Below are 18083 nucleotides of genomic sequence, written 5' to 3'. Positions count from 1 at the left end.
GCCACATGGGAAGGGCCTGGATGAGCCTGGATCTGTGGGAGCCCGCAGGCCGCCAACCCCATCTGCCCCCTGTCTGGGCCCAGCTGGGCCGGCTCCCGGCGGTCCGTGCTGGCTCCCCCTCGGACGCGGACCTGGGCTTCCTCATGTCGGGCGCTGCTGTACTGAAACGTTTAAAGCAGCGGTCTCCCCAAAACCGGTTTGGCTCAGTGGATAGAGCGTCGGCCTGCAGACGGAAGGGTCCCGGGTTCGATTCTGGTCAGGGGCATGTACCTTGGTTTCGGGCACATCCCCACTAGGGGGTGTGCAGGAGGCAGCTGGTCGATGTTTCTCATCGATGTTTCTAGCTCTCTCTCCCGCTCCCTTCCTCTCTGTAAAAAATCAATAAAATGTATATTTAACAAATAAATAAATAAGAGCAGCGGCCTCGTCTGCCCTCCGAGGACCAGCAAAGAGCAGACGCAGGACCGCTCACCCGCGTGCAGAGTGACGGGAAAGGCGGCTCAGGTTCTCTTTGTAGAAATGTCCTCTGTGGGTCTCAGAGGGGAGGGAGGGAGAAGCATCACGGTGAGAGAACCCTGGACCGGCCGCCTCCTGCGCGCCCCGCCCCGGGACCGAGCTGCCCGGCCTGTGCCTGAGCGGAGCAGCGTGACCCCGGCTCCTGGGCCGACCCCAGCCCCTGCGCCCGGGCGGCCGGCAGCCCCGGAGGGTTCAGGCAGTGAGGCCGTCCGCCGGACGATCCGTGATGCGGACATTGCCCAGCACGGACGGACCTCGCCAGCAGGAGCCCCGAGGAGCTGCTGGGAGGGGAGGTGGCGTGTCGGGGTCCATCGCTGCGGGGGTGGGGCCGGGGCGTGTGGACGGGCCGGGGAGGGGGCTGTGTGTCTGGGAATCCTGCTTCCTGCTCAGCTTTGCTGAGAACCTCAAACCGCCCTCGAACCGGAAGTCTGTTAATTAACAAGAAACAAACTCGGAGCAAAGGAGACGCACAGACCCGGAGCCCGCAGCGCCTGCCCCCCGATCGGCCTCCGCTGCCCCGATCGGCCCCCGCTGCCCCGATCGCCCTCCGCTGCCCCGATGGGCCTCCGCTGCCCCGATCGCCCTCCGCTGCCCCGATCGGCCTCCGCTGCCCCGATCGGCCTCCGCTGCCCCGATCGGCCTCCGCTGCCCCGATGGGCCTCCGCTGCCCCGATCGCCCTCCGCTGCCCCGATCGGCCCCCGCTGCCCCGATCGCCCTCCGCTGCCCCGATCGGCCTCCGCTGCCCCGATCGGCCTCCGCTGCCCCGATGGGCCTCCGCTGCCCCGATCGGCCTCCGCTGCCCCGATCGGCCTCCGCTGCCCCGATCGGCCTCCGCTGCCCCGATGGGCCTCCGCTGCCCCGATCGCCCTCCGCTGCCCCGATCGGCCTCCGCTGCCCCGATCGGCCTCCGCTGCCCGGATCGCCCTCCGCTGCCCTGATCGGCCTCCGCTGCCCCGATCGACCTCCGCTGCCCCGATCGGCCTCCGCTGCCCCGATGGGCCTCCGCTGCCCCGATGGGCCTCCGCTGCCCCGATCAGCCTCCGCTGCCCCGATCGGCCTCCGCTGCCCCGATCGGCCTCCGCTGCCCCGATCGGCCTCCGCTGCCCCGATCGCCCTCCGCTGCCCCGATCGGCCTCCGCTGCCCCGATCGGCCTCTGCTGCCCCGATCGGCCTCCGCTGCCCCGATCGCCCTCCGCTGCCCCGATCGGCCTCCGCTGCCCGGATCGCCCTCCGCTGCCCCGATCGGCCTCCGCTGCCCCGATCGGCCTCCGCTGATCGCCCTCCGCTGCCCCGATCGCCCTCCGCTGCCCCGATCGGCCTCCGCTGCCCCGATCGGCCTCCGCTGCCCCGATCGGCCTCCGCTGCCCCGATGGGCCTCCGCTGCCCCGATCGCCCTCCGCTGCCCCGATCGGCCCCCGCTGCCCCGATCGCCCTCCGCTGCCCCGATCGGCCTCCGCTGCCCCGATCGGCCTCCGCTGCCCCGATGGGCCTCCGCTGCCCCGATCGGCCTCCGCTGCCCCGATCGGCCTCCGCTGCCCCGATCGGCCTCCGCTGCCCCGATGGGCCTCCGCTGCCCCGATCGCCCTCCGCTGCCCCGATCGGCCTCCGCTGCCCCGATCGGCCTCCGCTGCCCGGATCGCCCTCCGCTGCCCTGATCGGCCTCCGCTGCCCCGATCGACCTCCGCTGCCCCGATCGGCCTCCGCTGCCCCGATGGGCCTCCGCTGCCCCGATGGGCCTCCGCTGCCCCGATCAGCCTCCGCTGCCCCGATCGGCCTCCGCTGCCCCGATCGGCCTCCGCTGCCCCGATCGGCCTCCGCTGCCCCGATCGCCCTCCGCTGCCCCGATCGGCCTCCGCTGCCCCGATCGGCCTCTGCTGCCCCGATCGGCCTCCGCTGCCCCGATCGCCCTCCGCTGCCCCGATCGGCCTCCGCTGCCCGGATCGCCCTCCGCTGCCCCGATCGGCCTCCGCTGCCCCGATCGGCCTCCGCTGATCGCCCTCCGCTGCCCCGATCGCCCTCCGCTGCCCCGATCGGCCTCCGCTGCCCCGATCGGCCTCCGCTGCCCCGATCGCCCTCAGCTGCCCCGATCGGCCTCCGCTGCCCCGATCGGCCTCCGCTGCCCGGATTGGCCTCCGCTGCCCCGATCGGCCTCCGCTGCCCGGATCGCCCTCCGCTGCCCCGATCGGCCTCCGCTGCCCCGATCGGCCTCCGCTGCCCCGATGGGCCTCCGCTGCCCCGATCGGCCTCCGCTGCCCCGATCGCCCTCCGCTGCCCCGATCGGCCTCCGCTGCCCCGATCGGCCTCCGCTGCCCCGATCGGCCTCCGCTGCCCCGATCGGCCTCCGCTGCCCGGATCGCCCTCCGCTGCCCCATCGGCCTCCGCTGCCCCGATCGGCCTCCGCTGATCGCCCTCCGCTGCCCCGATCGCCCTCCGCTGCCCCGATCGGCCTCCGCTGCCCCGATCGCCCTCAGCTGCCCGGATTGGCCTCCGCTGCCCGGCCCGAGGCCCTGTCCCGGGCGAGGGGGGCGCGGCTGGAGAGGACTGTCCACGGAGCGGCCCCGCGGCCGGAGTGCAGACCCCCCCCCCCCCCCACCAGCGATGAAAACACAGCCAGGCCGGCCCCGGGAGGAGGCAGCCGCCCCGAAGCTCCTGCTGGCTCCGGCCCTGCTTCCCGGCCTTCCTGCCCGCTTCCTGCCCGCCCTCCACCGGCAGAAAGCCCGCTCTCGGAAGGAAGTCTGTTCTGTTTAAATATATTTTTATTGATGTCAGAGAGGAAGGGGGTGGGGAGAGAGAGAGAGAGAGAGAGAGAGAGAGAGAGAGAGAGAGAGAGGGAGAGAGAGAAAAGAAGAGAGAGAGGGAGAGAGAGAAAAGGAGAGAGAGAGGGAGAGAGAGAGATCAATGTTGAGAGTCATCGATCGGCTGACTCCTGCTCGCCCCACACTGGGGATGGAGCCCACAACCTGGGCCTGGGCCCCCTGACCCCCTGGTTCCTAGGTCGACGCTCAACACTGAGCCCCCGGCCAGTGGGAAATCTGTTGTTGAGTGACGAGGCCTGGGGCTGTGCGGTGAGCAGGGCCCACTGTGGTACGTGGGCGGGGGCAGTGCCCGTCCTGGATGCCGTCCCTCAGGCTGCCTCTCCTCCTCGAGCTGCCGCCCCTCCCCCCTGGGCCCCCTCCCCCCTGGGTCCCCTCCCCCCTGGGCCCCATCCCCCCTGAACTCCCTCCCCCCTGGGCCTCCTCCCCCCTGAACCCCCTCCCCCCTGGGCCCCCTCCCCCCTGGGCCCCCTCCCCGCTGGGCCCCCTCCCTCCTGGGCCCCCTCCCCCCTGGGCCCCCTCCCCCCTGGGCCCCCTCCCCCCTCCCTCCTGGGCCCCCTCCCTCCTGGGCCCCCTCCCTCTGGGCCCCCCCCTGGGCCCCCTCCCTCCTGGGCTCCCCCCTGGACCCCCTCCCCCCTGGGCCCCCTCCCTCCTGGGCCCCCTCCCTCCTGGGCCCCCTCCCTCTGGGCCCCCCCCTGGGCCCCCTCCCTCCTGGGCTCCCCCCTGGACCCCCTCCCCCCTGGGCCCCCTCCTTCCTGGGCCCCTCCCCCCTGGGCCCCCTCCCCCCTGGGCCCCTCCCCCCTGGGCCCCCTCCCCCCTGGGCCCCCTCCCTCCTGGGCCCCCTCCCCCCTGGGCCCCCTCCCCCCTGGGTCCCCTCCCCCCTGGGCCCCCTCCCCCCTGAACTCCCTCCCCCCTGGGCCCCCTCCCCCTGGGCCCCTTCCCTCCTGGGCCCCCTCCCCCCTGGGCCCCTTCCCTCCTGGGCCCCCTCCCCCCTGGGCCCCTTCCCTCCTGGGCCCCCTCCCCCCTGGGCCCCCTCCCCCCTGGGCCCCCTCCCCCCTGGGCCCCCTCCCTCCTGGGCCCCCTCCCCCCTGGGCCCCCTCCCCCCTGGGTCCCCTCCCCCCTGGGCCCCCTCCCCCCTGAACTCCCTCCCCCCTGGGCCCCCTCCCCCCTGGGCCCCTTCCCTCCTGGGCCCCCTCCCCCCTGGGCCCCTTCCCTCCTGGGCCCCCTCCCCCCTGGGCCCCTTCCCTCCTGGGCCCCCTCCCCCCTGGGCCCCCTCCCCCCTGGGCCCCCTCCCCCCTGGGCCCCCTCCCTCCTGGGCCCCCTCCCCCCTGGGCCCCCTCCCCCCTGGGCCCCCTCCCCCCTGGGCTGCCTCCCTCCTGGGCCCCCTCCCTCCTGGGCCCCCTCCCCCCTGGCCCCCCCCTCCTGGCCCCCCCCTCCTGAGCTCCCCCCCTCCTGGGCCGGCATCCAGGCAGCCCCAGCATCCGGCGGCTGGGAGGGCAGAGCTCCCGGGAAGCCTGTGGCTGGGAGGACGGAGGCGTGGCCACTAGGGGGTGAGCTGACCTCAGGAAACGCCAAGGAGGCATCAGGGACCTGGATGGGAGGGGACAGACGGGGAGAGCTGAGAGTGGGCTGAGGGGCAGCCGCCTCCACCGCCTCCACCGAGGACAGGGCCCCAGCTTGGAGAATCCTGGTCTCGGAGGAGGAGGAGGAGGAGGAGGAGGAGGAGGAGGAGGAGGAGGAGGCCGAGCCGCTGAGTCCGAGAAGAGGAGAGGAGCTGGCCTTTTCCAGGGAGCACCCGAGGGAGGGGGACAGGCCCAGGGCAGCCGAGGGCGGGGGCCGGGGTGTGGAGGGGACGGGGTGGGTGTGGAGGGACCGGGATGTGGAGGGACGGGGTGGGTGTGGAGGGGACGGGGTGGGTGTGGAGGGGACGGGGTGGGGTGTGGAGGGGACGGGGTGGGTGTGGAGGGACCGGGGTGTGGAGGGACGGGGTGGGTGTGGAGGGGATGGGGTGGGTGTGGAGGGACCGGGGTGTGGAGGGGACGGGGTGGGTGTGGAGGGGACGGGGTGTGGAGGGACGGGGTGGGTGTGGAGGGGATGGAGCTGCTGATGAGACAGGGCTGTGCTTGGCTGCGAGGAGCCAATGGACATGTCCCCCATGTTCCTGTTTCCCGCCCCCCCCCAGCCCTGAGCTCCCATGTCCCCCAGCTCCCGTGTCCTCCCCCAGCTCCCATGTCTCCTTCCCCCGTAGTTCCCGTGTCCCCCAGCTCCTGTGACCCCCTGCAGCTCCCGTGACGCCCTGCAGTGCATCCAAGGACCTGGGCATCCATTCCTGACTTTCTCCTTTTTTAAAAAATTGATGTTAGAGAGGAAGGGAGAGGGAGATTGAAACACGCATGATGAGAGAGAATCATTGAGGGCTGCTTCCCGCACACCCCCTACTGGGGATGGAGCTCACAACCGGGGCCTGTGCCCTGACCAGGGAGGGAGCCGTGGCCTCCTGGTTCCACGCTCAGCCCCTGAGCCACGGGGCCGGGCCCTCCGTGACGTTCTGGCTCTGTGGCCTCCTCCCTGGGGGCTGGCCTGCCGCTGGGGGAGCGGTGGCTCCCGGGCCTGCTGGTCGGCCCCTCGGAGCTCAGGGCACTGCACACGGAGTCACCAAGCACCGAGAGTCACCGCCCGCCCCTCGCCATCTCCACGCACATCCGCAGACGCATTGTCCTCAGCCCGGCCCGAAAGCCTGTGGAGGAAGCCAGCCCGGCTGGGACAATGGGCAGCATCGGGCTCGGCCCAGCGCCCGCCGCCGCCCTGGTGCTGGGTTGCCACGGAAACGGCTTCCTGATGGCGGCCAAGGGCATTTCCTTTGGCTTGACCGCAGCCCCGTCCCTTTCCAGTCTGGATGGGTCTGACCCGGCCATTTGGCAGGAGCCCTGACGGCTGACCCGCAGCCGGGCCGCCTTGCTGCCACTCAGGAGGCCTCGGTCTCCATGGCAGCCTGCCTCGCGGGCCCTCACCTGGAGGCGATTAAGGTGGACGCCCTCACTGATGTCCCGAAGCCTCATCTGTCCGTCTGTCCGTTTGCCTGTCTGTCTGCGACACCTTAGTCATGGGCACACTCACCATAGGCTGGGCACTTTCTTTCTCTTTTAAAATATATTTTTATTGATTTCAGAGAGGAAAGGAGAGAGAGAGAAACATCCATGATGAGAGAGGATCATGGATTGGATGCCTCCTGCACGTCCCTCACTGGGGATCGAGCCCTCAACCCAGGCCCTTAACCGGAATCGACCCGGGACCTTTCAGTCCGCAGGCTGACGCTCTATCCACTGGGCCAAACCGGCTAGGGCTAAATTATATTTTTATTGATGTCAGAGAAGCAGAGGAGGGAGAGAGAGAGAGAGAAACATCCATGATGAGAGAGGACCATGGATCGGCTGCCCCCCACACGCCCCACACTGGGGATGGAGCCCTGACCAGAACGGAACCCTGGCCTCCTGGGTCCCAGGTCGATGCCCAACCCCTGAGCCACACGGCCGGCCTTGGCTTCGTCGTTGAGACCCTTTCGGACCTCCGTCCGCAGACCGGCCGTCTCTCCGCAGCGCCCTCCGCCCTCGGACCGCCAGCCTCTGTGTCCTCAGAGGCTCCAGTGCACTGGCTCCCTCACAGGGAGCGACGAGGGCCCCTCGTACAAAGGAAAGTGTGACCCAGAGCCCGCCTGCGTGGCTCGGGGCTGAGCGTCCACCTGGGAACCAGGAGGCCAGGGTTCGATCCCCGCTCAGGGCCCAGGCCTGGGTTTCGGGCTCCATCCCCCGGGAGGGGTGTGCAGGAGGCAGCCGATCCATGGTTCTCATCATGGATGTTTCTCTCGGAAATCAATAAAAATATATTTTTTTAAATACATAAGACCCCACAAAGAAAGTCAGATAACTTTATGAGCTTTCATGAATGAATCTGGAAACCGGGGTCCTCTGATTGGTGAGGGAACAGCAGTAAACTGGCGTTTCTTTCCATGGCTGAGCTCTAAAGGAGGAGGGGCTGGACCAGGGGTGGCACCGCCCAGGGCGGATGGCCCTGAGCCCAGACCGGTGGACGACCTCCCTCCCCTCCTGGCAGGACCCCCCACCCCCATGCTGTGACCCACGATCTGCGGACACCTGTGACTTCTCATCGCCACAAAACATTAACCATCGGAGCGGCGTCATGGACTGGACGAGCAGGAAGTGTGGGTCCAAGAACACGGGGGTTGGACCAACCGCTTCCCGAGATCGATGTTCTCCCCGGTTTGGGAGGACGGAACGGCCGTGTGAGCGGCCGGTAATTGCCCCCAGGTCATTAGGGCCGCCGCGGGCGGGCGGTTTATGGCGTCTCAGCCAACGCCGCTCCGCGGAGTGGACGTTTATGACCTCTGCCCCTCCCCATCGGCCCCCGTCCCCCGTTCACACGATGTCCCCGCGGTCGGGTGCCCCTGATAGCGCGGGCGCGGCCCAGGAGCGGCCGGTGGACTTCGTCCGCAGACTTTTGGGAATGGAGTCACCCCTGACGAGAGAGCCACCGGGAAGGCGTTTTCCCGCCATCTGAGCGTGTGCCCCCACCCGCCAGCGTCAGGGTGAGGGTCACACACGCCAGCGTCAGGGTGAGGGTCACACACGCCAGCGTCAGGGTGAGGAGTTCCACACGCCAGCGTCAGGGTGAGGAGGCCCCACACGCCAGCGTCAGGGTGAGGGTCACACACGCCAGCGTCAGGGTGAGGGTCACACACGCCAGCGTCAGGGTGAGGGTCACACACGCCAGCATCAGGGTGAGGAGTTCCACACGCCAGCGTCAGGGTGAGGGTCACACACGCCAGCGTCAGGGTGAGGGTCACACACGCCAGCGTCAGGGTGAGGAGTTCCACACGCCAGCGTCAGGGTGAGGAGGCCCCACACGCCAGCGTCAGGGTGAGGGTCACACACGCCAGCGTCAGGGTGAGGGTCACACACGCCAGCGTCAGGGTGAGGGTCACACACGCCAGCGTCAGGGTGAGGAGCCCACACGCCAGCGTCAGGGTGAGGAGCCCACACGCCAGCGTCAGGGTGAGGAGGCCCCACACGCCAGCGTCAGGGTGAGGGTCACACACGCCAGCGTCAGGGTGAGGGTCACACACGCCAGCGTCAGGGTGAGGGTCACACACGCCAGCGTCAGGGTGAGGAGCCCACACGCCAGCGTCAGGATGAGGGAGGCCCCACACGCCAGCGTCAGGGTGAGGAGCCCACAGGCCAGCGTCAGGGTGAGGGTCACACACGCCAGCGTCAGGGTGAGGGTCACACACGCCAGCGTCAGGGTGAGGGTCACACACGCCAGCGTCAGGGTGAGGAGCCCACACGCCAGCGTCAGGGTGAGGGAGGCCCCACACACCAGCGTCAGGGTGAGGAGCCCACACGCCAGCGTCAGGGTGAGGGTCACACACGCCAGCGTCAGGGTGAGGAGGTCCCGGAGCAATGAGCACGCAGCCTCCTGGTGACCACGTGGGGCTGTTGGCTCCTGGCACAGCCCGGGAATCCCCTAAGTCAGTGTTTGCCAAACTTCTCTCATGATGGGAATCACCTGGTGGAGTTGTTAAACTGCAGATTCCTGAATCCCAACTAAGAAGCGCTAAACTAGAATTTTTGGGAACGCATAGGTAAAATTGTATTACCTGTATGTTCCCAAAAATTCTAGTTTAGCACTTCTTAGTTGGGATTCTGGAATCTGTATTTTTTAAAAAATATATATTTTATTGATTTTTTTACAGAGAGGAAGGGAGAGAGAGAGTCAGAAACATTGATGAGAGTCATCGATCAGCTGCCTCCTGCACGTTCCCCATGGGGGGGACCAAGACACATGCCCCTGACTGGAATCGAACCCGGGACCCTTCAGTCTGCAGGCTGAGGCTCTGTCCACTGAGCCACGCCGGTTCCGGCAGGAATCTGTAGTTTAACAACTCCACCAGGTGATTCCCATCATGAGAGAAGGCTGGCAAACACTGTCCTGAGTGGCCCACCGGGTGGAGGCGGACCCGGTGATGTGCCGGCCGCCGGGGCCGGGCTGGGCCAGGCCGCAGGCCTTTCCTGCGGAGGAGACCGGCTCTGTCGGCGGGTGCGGGCGGCTCCCGGGAGGTGGGGCTCGAGGAGCACCCCCCACGCCCGGCTGTGGCCGAAGGCGTGAGCTGCTCAGGATCACGTGAAGGAAAACCGTGAAGGTGGGCGTCCGGACACCGGCCTTCAGTTTGGGAAGGACAGTCAGCGTTCAACTTGGCCTCGGAGAGCGCAGAGCCCGGGCGTGGGGGCCGATCGGGCACTCCATGTCCACGGTTATGGCCACGGTTATGGCCACGGTTACGGCCACGGTTATGCCCACGGTTACAGCCACGACTACGGCCACGGTTACGGCTGGAGCACGCCTCTCGGAGACCCGGCGTGTCCGGCGTGATGGGGGAGCGCACACACCCAGCGAAGGGTCTAAGCAGGAGAGGGGCGGGGGGGGGACCGGAGGGGGGGCCGGGGGTGAGGCGGCAGCGCCCCCCCCAGCTCCGCCAGCCCCCGCCTCCCCTCGGGGCCAGGAGGGCAGGACCAGGCGTCCCTCGCACAGACGCCCGTGAGCAGAGACGGCAGGAGGACGGATGGAGAGAGAGGTGGGGGAGGCGGGAGGGGGGACACTGACAAACTCCGAACAACCTTCCCTGCATCGCTTCCATTCCATTCACGTGTTCCTCGGGCAGAGGGTGCGGGGCCACGTCTGACTTCCAGACGGGCTGCCCAGACGCGGAGCCCACGGGAGCGGAGGAAGGCGGCCGGGGCAGCGGCAGCCGGGAGGCTGGGATCCCCGCTCGGGCTCTGGGGCCCCCAGACAGAGAGGGAGGCCGCCCCAGAGAAGGCCGAGCCGCAGCGCGGGGGAGCGGCGGGGGCCCCGGGCCGCCAGGTGACGCCGGGATGGCTCTTGGGCAATTGTGCTGGCAGCGGGAACAGGAAGTGCCCCTCAGCCTCGCCCGGTGTCTGCACACAAAGAGGCTCAGAGCAGCTGCCCCTGCGCCCCGGGCGGGGTGGGGGTGGGTGCTCATTAACGGGAAGTTTGCCCAGCCCTTCCCTGGAACTCACCCGAGATGCCCCGTCCCATCGCCATCTTCTGGGACCTGCAGGCGGCACGAGGGACTGGGGGCTCCCGGGGACCGCCGTCCTCACCACCAGGGAGCTGCCTGTGCTCACAGAAAGACGCACAGCCTGGTGCAGAGACCAGACCCCAGCCTTGCATACCCACAGGCCTTTGCAAATCCCAGCCCCCTGCATACCCACAGGCCTTTGCAAATCCCCAGCCCCTGCATACCCACAGGCCTTTGCAAATCCAGCCCCCTGCATACCCACAGGCCTTTGCAAATCCCAGCCCCCTGCATACCCACAGGCCTTTGCAAATCCCCATCCCCTGCATACCCACAGGCCTTTGCAAATCCCCAGCCCCTGCATACCCACAGGCCTTTGCAAACCCCCAGCCCTTGCTCCCCCCATTCCCTGTGAGCTGCCGTCTGCACGCCGCTGCCTCCTCCCCAGGGGTCTCTGTCCTTCTCCCCACAGGAGCCGCTGTGGCTGGTGGGGGCGGGCAGAGGCGTGTGGACGGCCCGCTGCCCCCCGCGCTGCCGCAGACCGGCACACACGCTCCTGTGGGATCGACCCGTCTCTGCGCGGCTGGCTCCGGTATGGACGGGCGGCCGGACCCCCGGTTGCCTGGCGGCGTTGGACTGTGGAAGCTCGGTGCTCTTAGTGGAATGGGGAAGGAGAAGGAAGACGAGGCGTCCCGGCTGCTATTCTGTCAAACGCTAGGCTTTTCCAAAGTGGGTGTGATCAGACCCTTATGAGATCTGGGGGCCTCACCCCAGAAATATCACGGACCCTCCACAGCTTCTGCGAGGCCCCCCAGAACCAGGGAGCCCCCTAGGGCCGCGCCCCACCAGGCCCAGCTCGGGCAGCCCGTGTACTGGAGTGATTTCCTGTTTGCGCCTTAAATACAAATATTTATACAAATATAACTCCAAACCGCCTGTGACGTTCTAGTCCTAAAACATGAGTGTGTGGCTCAGCGATGAGCGTCGACTCTGAGCCAGGAGGTCACAGCTGGATTCCGGGCCAGGGCCCATGCTCAGTGTGGGGCGTGCAGGAGGCAGCCGGCCCATGACTCTCTCATCAATGATGTTTCTCTCTCTCCCTCTCTGAAATCATTTTAAAAACATTTTTAAAAATAAAATAAAACAGTGCTATAAAGTGCAATAAAGGCTTGAACTGCCCTAGGTGGCTTGGCTCCGTGGATGGAGCATTGGCCTGCAGACTGAAGGGTCCCAGGTTCAATTTCGGTCAAGGGCACAGGCCCAGATTATGGGCTCCGTCCCCAGTAGGGGGCTTGCAGGAGGCAGCCGATCCGTGATTCTCTTCATTTTTGTTTCTTCATCTCTCTCCCTTCCTCTCTGAAATCAATACAAATCTATTGAGAAGGAAGATTTGAACCTGTAAGTAAGTAGGCACTGCCAGGCGCCACCTCACCAATCCCCGCCGGCATCGATCTGCCTTATCTGTCCCCAAAGGGAGGTGTGACCGTCCCGATGGCCCACCTGTTCGTCTCCCGGTGTGGGAAGCCGTGCTCCGTGGGGCCCGAGGGCAAGGATGGAGCATAGGGTAGGGACGCCTACCTGCTCTCCCCTAAGCCTTCAGGGTCAACCAAGGACAGGGCAGACCATAGCCCCATTGTTAGAGAGTGCGCGTGATGCACGACTTATCTGGATGTTCTCAGCTAGGCTGTTCTCAATGATATCTAACCAGACACTTGCTCTGTGTTTCTCTTCCAAGAATGTCTTGAGGGGCTGACGAGCGGCCCTGTCCTGGGAAAGGGGCGCTTGGAGAAATGCCCAGAAAAGCCGCATAAATGTACGCCTGCAACTAATAAAGCTGCTGCAGTCTCATCATGGACTAGCAGTCCTCCTGAAGTCCCGCTTTCTCTTTGTCTTTATTTCTCTTAAACCTCCTAGCCCTACCTCCAGGACCTGTGATGCCGGCTGGATCCGGTATCCCGGCCTGTTCCTGGCCTCGGAGGCTTTCGCAGGAGGAACGGAGCGGTCGTGGCGGTGTCCGGGGGCCCCTCAGGGCCCAGCACGCGTCTCGGGGTGACCCCAGGGTGGTGGGGGGCATGGCCGCAGCCGGCCTTGGGTGAGAGCGGCTCCTCCAGGCTGGCTCTCCCGGTAGCCCCCCTGGCCGGACCCTCCTCTGCTTGGCTCTGCGCCTGGGAGAGGCCCCCGCAAAGCAGGGAAAGCCGTTCACCCAGCTCCACCCACTCGCACCCTGCAGTGGCCAGGGGTGTCTCCTGGGGAATGCATGTGCGCACACATAGGCACAGGCACACACTCATGCACGCACAGACACATGCACATGCATGCACACACACAAACACATGCACGCACAGACACCTGCACACACTCATGCATGCACAGATACGTGCACACACATACATACACGCACAAGCTCAGGTGCTCACACACAAACACATGCCAGCTAGCAAACACACATGCGTACATGTGCCACGTGCACACACATGTACGTGTGCACTTGCGCATACTGGCACACAGGTGCGTTGTGCATGCACACAGGCACACACGGCACCGTGCCCACATGCACATGTGTGCCCGCACCCACAGGCTGGCTCTGGCCCCGTGTGGAGCAGGAAGGAGGAAACGGAGGGACCCGCTCCCCCAGGAGCCGGCCTGAGCGGGGCGCAGCGGCTTCCTCCTCCGCCGCACAAGGGCCCATTCTGCCGCGGCGCGCTGACCCCGCCCACTTTTGTTCCCGGTTTGGCCAGGAGCCGCGTCACCGCCGTGTCCGCCGGCCTCCTCTTCCCGGTTCCCGGGCTCAAGTGTCTGTTGTGATTTCAGCCCCCGTCGTCACGGCTGCGGCAAGGCTGGCAGGGCCGCCGGTGAGCACAGGGCGGGTCCCATGCAGCCGCTTCCCGGTCCCGGCCCCACCCGCCACTGAGCCACTGGGCACAGCCGGCTCTCGGCCGGGCGGGGGGGGGGGGGGGGGGGCGGGCTGTGACCCCGTTTTAAAATACATTGCATTGATGTCAGGGAGGAAGGAAGAGGGAGAGAGAGAAACATCAATGATGAGAATCATGGCTCAGATTCCTCCTGCACGCCCCACACGGGGGATGGAGCCCGCAGCCCGGGCCTGGGCCCTGACCGGGAGTGAACCCTGGCCTCCTGGTTCCTAGGCCGACGCTCAGCACTGAGCCACACGGCCGGGCGGTTTTTATTTTCACGGAGGAAACGGGGCAGCCTGTGTGAGTCCCTCCTCCTGCGCTCTTTGTGGGCAGTCACGTGTGGGGGGACACGGGTTATCAAGTCACACCGGCCTCACATGTGCAGCTCCACCACGCGTGCTCTGTAGACGCACCCTGTGCCACCGCCACCGTGGGCCACGCCGATCCCCTGTGGTCTGCGTCCGGTCTCGGCGCTGTGTCCCCCGTGTGTCCCCCGTGCGCGTGAACACGTGTCCTGGGCTCTCTGACGTGTTTCGCCGGACGTTCGTTCTCAGGTCACCCCTGTGGTCACCGCGCACGGTCCCCCTCTCCTCGCGGGAGCGCGCATGCTCCCCCGGCACCCCGGTCGGAGGGCCCGCCGCTGCCTCGTGTCCGGCCGCGGGAGGAGGCGCGGAGCGTGGGGCGTGGGCGCTGAGTTCTCAGGCGTCTCAGGGAGAAGCCCCCATGGCGGCCTGTTCCTCTCAGCGGTTTCCGTGCTCGGCGCTGGAGGCCACGCTGTGGACGGTGCTCTGGCCAGTGGGCCGGGGGAGGGGCCCCCTGGGAGAGAGCAGCTGTGCTGGGGTCCCCCAGAGGCCCCCCTCCCCACAAGGGGAAGAGCTGTCTGTGCACAGAGCTCCCGGGACGGGGGCTGAGGGGACGGGCTGGAGGCCAAGGGCTTAGCTGGTGGAGGTGGCCCGTGGCCCAGCGTGTGCTTCCTGCTCCGAGACCTTCCTGCTGGGGGACAGCACCCCGTCCCCGGGACGCGTCCCGCAGCTCTGAGTGACAGCTGGCTGCCTCCACTTCCTGCTGGGCTCCCTCCACTTCCTGCTCTGCCCCCGCTGGACAAACGCTCCCGAGCCCGTTGCCTGAGGCCCTCGCTGCGAGCCGCAGGGGCGCGGGCGGGTCAGCCCCCGAAGGCGCGTCGGGAACCTGGCGGCTCTCAGGCGGGCGTCCCGTCGGGCTGGCCCTCCCCGGCTGCGCGGGGCCGCCTGGCGGACCCTCTGCCTCGGCTCGCACAGGCCGGCTCCCCGCCCCCCCGGCCTCCCCGTCTCAGGATCGGGTGGTCCTGGAGGCGTCACGTCTCGGAGGAGCTGCCCGGCGTGGATTTGGGGGCTCCCTCTGCAGGTTCCCATAGCGAGGGGCACCCACACTTCCGGGGGCGGGGGTGGGAGGGCGGAGGGGAGAGATCGGTAATGCTATCAACAATAAAAATAAATACAATAAAAGCATTAACAACAAAAACAACCAATAATTTTCCTCCATAAAAAAAATAAACAGCCCGGCCAGCGTGGCTCAGTGGTTGAGCGTCGGCCTAGGAACCAGGAGGTCACGGTTCGATTCCCGGTCAAGGTACAGGCCCGGGTTGTGGGCTCCATCCCCCGTGTGGGGTGTGCAGAAGGCAGCCGATCCATGATTCTGTCTCATCATTGATGTTTCTCTCTCTCTCCTTCTCCCTTCCTCTCTGATATCAATACACGCACACACACACACACAAAAAAACACACACACACTGAGTGGCCAGATTATGATGATCTCTGAATGCATAATAATCTGGCCACTCAGAGTGTGTGTGTGTGTGTGTGTGTGTGTGTGTGTGTATTTTAGAGGCCCAGTGCATGAATTTGTGCATGGGTGGGGGCCGGCTGGCCTAGCCAGGGGGAGGGCATATGGGCGGTTGGCTGCCCTGCCTGCTGGTAGAACTGCTGGTCGAGGGGACAATTTGCATATTAGACTTTTATTTTATAGGACAGACTTGGAGTGGCCAGATGATTATGCGCTCAGAGATCATCATCACCTGACCACCCTGTGTCTACATTGAAAAGCAGTGTTTAAAGAGCCTGGGAGAGGGGCTATGCACAGGCAGGGGGAGGGCAGGGCTGGGTTTGTGGGTCTGTGAGGTCCATCCCAGCCCCGTGAACGCCAAGAGCAAAATCCGAAACCCCGAGAGATGGCAGGTGGCCCTGCCGGAGCCCGGTCCTCGGCCCCCGGCCCTGGAACAGTGTGAGATCCTCTCCGGGGCTGCCGCTCGCCGGGCCTGGGCCTCGGCCGGCCTCCCCCCGCCCCGGCCTCCCCCCGCCCCGGCCCTGTCTGCGTGAGCCCATCCCCGCTCTCCCAGGCGAGGGGCCAGCGCGTCACCGGACCCCGAGAGGGGCCTGCCCCTGGGCCCCGGGGCTGTTTGCCCAGCAGCCCACATCCTGCTCGGGCGCCTTCCCACGGGTTCCCTCCACGGGAGGTGGGCCCGTGGGACGCGGGCCCAGGAGGAAGTTGGAAGCGGGTTCCCTCGGGCCCCCACTGGCAGACGGGGAGCGGCCGGGTCATTGGAGCGGCAATCGATGGCACACACCCAGGTGGCCTCACAGATTAGCGGGACCGTTAGCGCTTCCTCCCCATTGATTTATGGCACCGATAGGAATGTCAGGCCGGACACGCCTCCCTGCGCTGGGACCCTGTAAATACCGAGGTGCCCGCGCTCCCGCCGAGCAGAACCGGCACCATGGGGCTCCCCGGCGCCGTCCTGGGGGTGTGTCTGCTGGGCCGCGTCCTCTCCGCAGGTACCGTCCCCCCGCGCCCGCCCTCACGCTGCCCCTCGGCCGGCCCGGCGGAGGCTGCCCCGGCCCCGGGCAGGGAGGCGTTCCTGGTGGTTCTGCCTGAGGACGCCAGGTCGTGGTCGGCCCAGGCCGGTCCCTCGCGAAGGGGCGGCGGGTCTGAGACTCCGGCCGGAGGAGGGGAGCAGGCCTCCGCGTGGCCATGGGGTTGGGGTGGGGGCAGGACAAGGGGCAGCAGGGCCGCCCTGCACGGCCACATGGCGCTCGGCAGGAGGCTCGGGCTGGGTCCCGCCTGCTTGCCCAGGCAGAGCTCAGCCGGGACAGCGGGGTCCCGAGTGTGCCTGCCCTCCTGCCTTAGCGGTGGCGGGAAGCGTGGACACTGCATGGCTCCGTGTTCCTAGAGGGTCGGTCGGAAAACGTGCCTAACAGGCTCAGCTAATTGGAGGGACCGTCCTCTCTCAGTGCCTGCCTGTTGTTCCTCTCTCTCTCTCCTCTCTCTCTCTCTCTCTCTCTCTCTCTCTCTCTCTCCCCCCCCCTCCCCAATCTGGAATCCATTCTCTCTCCCTCCTTCCTTTTCTCTCTCTCTACCTCTCCCTCTGTTTCTCCCTTCCTTCCTCCCTTCTTTTCTCCCTCCCTCCCTCCCTTCCTCCCTCCCTCCCTCCCTCCCTCCCTCCTTTCCTCCCTCCCTCCCTTCCTTCCTTCCTTCCTTCCTTCCTTCCTTCCTTCCTTCCTTCCTTCCTCCCTTCCTTCCTTCCCCCCCGTCCCCCGTTTTCTGAGGTCCCTTTTGCTAATCCAGGGTGCCAGAGGACAGGGCACAAATACCCTGATTCCCAGAGACCTCGTAGCCCTCACTCCCGCCCCAGGCCTCGAGGGACGAGGACGCACTGAGGACGAAGTTCCCGGGAAGTGGCTTCCAGGAGAGCAGCGCCCAGACCTGGCCCCCGGGGCCCGGGGGTGGGGGTGGGGCGGGGATGTGTGCACCGCCTCAGAGGTGGCCAGCTGGGGACACCGGTCCTTACTGTAACAGAACGTGCTCATGGATGTTAGAGAGGCAGGGAGCACGAGAGGGAGACACGTCCACGAGGAGAGAGAGTCATGGACCCGCTGCCTCCTGCCTGCCCCCCACTGGGGATGGAGCTCACAACCCAGGCCTGTGATGGGGAATCGAACCCTGACCTCCTGGCTCCTAGGCCGACGCTCAGCCCTGAGCCACGCAGCCGGGCTGGATACATGAACAGTTTATTATTTTTTCTTTTTTAATTTCTTTGTTGATTAAGGTATCACCTATTTGTCCTCAACCCCCCCATTCCCATCCCCCACCCCTCCCCACTCATGCCCCCACCCCCCTGTTGTCCTTGACCACTGGTTAGGCTCATGTGCATGCACACAAGTCCTTTGGCTGATCTCTCCCTTTTATCCCCACCCTCCCTCTGAGGTCCAACCGTCTGACCCGCGGCTCCTTATCTCTGGGTCTGCTCTTGTTCATCCGTCTGTGCTGTTCACCGTTTATGTGCACATTTTAAATGTTTCCTTTTAACTTAAAACATACGAACACGCTGGGACTCACCACTCCGCGGCTGGGCTCCTGCCTCCGGGTCCCCCTGCGGCTGCCCAGGCCTCTGAGCTCCAAGGACTCGGACCCGCCCTTCCTCCTCCAGGTGGTGCCTCGCAGCCGGGCTCAGTCCCCCACAAACTGCCGGGGGGCAGCCCTCGCCGCTCCTCCCAGCAGGGCCGACCGCAGGCCTGTTATAGGGCTCTCACACGGCCTTTTTTCTGTGTATTTTCAGTTGCACAAGTATCAGCAGACACGTCGGCAACCATGTCTGCGGAGACCATGTCTGCAGAGACCATGTCTGCGGACACGACTGTGCTGACCGGTAACCCTAACCCCCTGGGAGGGCTGCAGGGGGGATGAGGCCACCCAGG

General features: G+C 66.6%; 1 protein-coding gene across 1 annotated transcript in view; it reads left to right on the top strand.

Moving 5' to 3' along the window:
• The first annotated feature begins 16103 nt into the window (after positions 1-16103).
• Positions 16104-18083, top strand: part of DMBT1 (deleted in malignant brain tumors 1) — a 44741-nt gene continuing 42761 nt past the window's right edge. The window contains exons 1-2 of the mRNA XM_084904400.1: positions 16104-16163; positions 17945-18034. Coding sequence (XP_084760526.1) covers positions 16106-16163; positions 17945-18034 — 148 coding nt within the window. The 5' untranslated portion in view covers positions 16104-16105. The remainder of the gene's footprint in view (positions 16164-17944; positions 18035-18083) is intronic.

The sequence above is a fragment of the Pipistrellus hanaki genome (assembly GCF_964339955.1).
Source record: "Pipistrellus hanaki genome assembly, chromosome: 14".
Lineage (NCBI taxonomy): Eukaryota > Metazoa > Chordata > Mammalia > Chiroptera > Vespertilionidae > Pipistrellus > Pipistrellus hanaki.
Note: the sequence above shows the minus strand (reverse complement) of the source record. Positions and strands in the feature narration are given on the sequence as shown.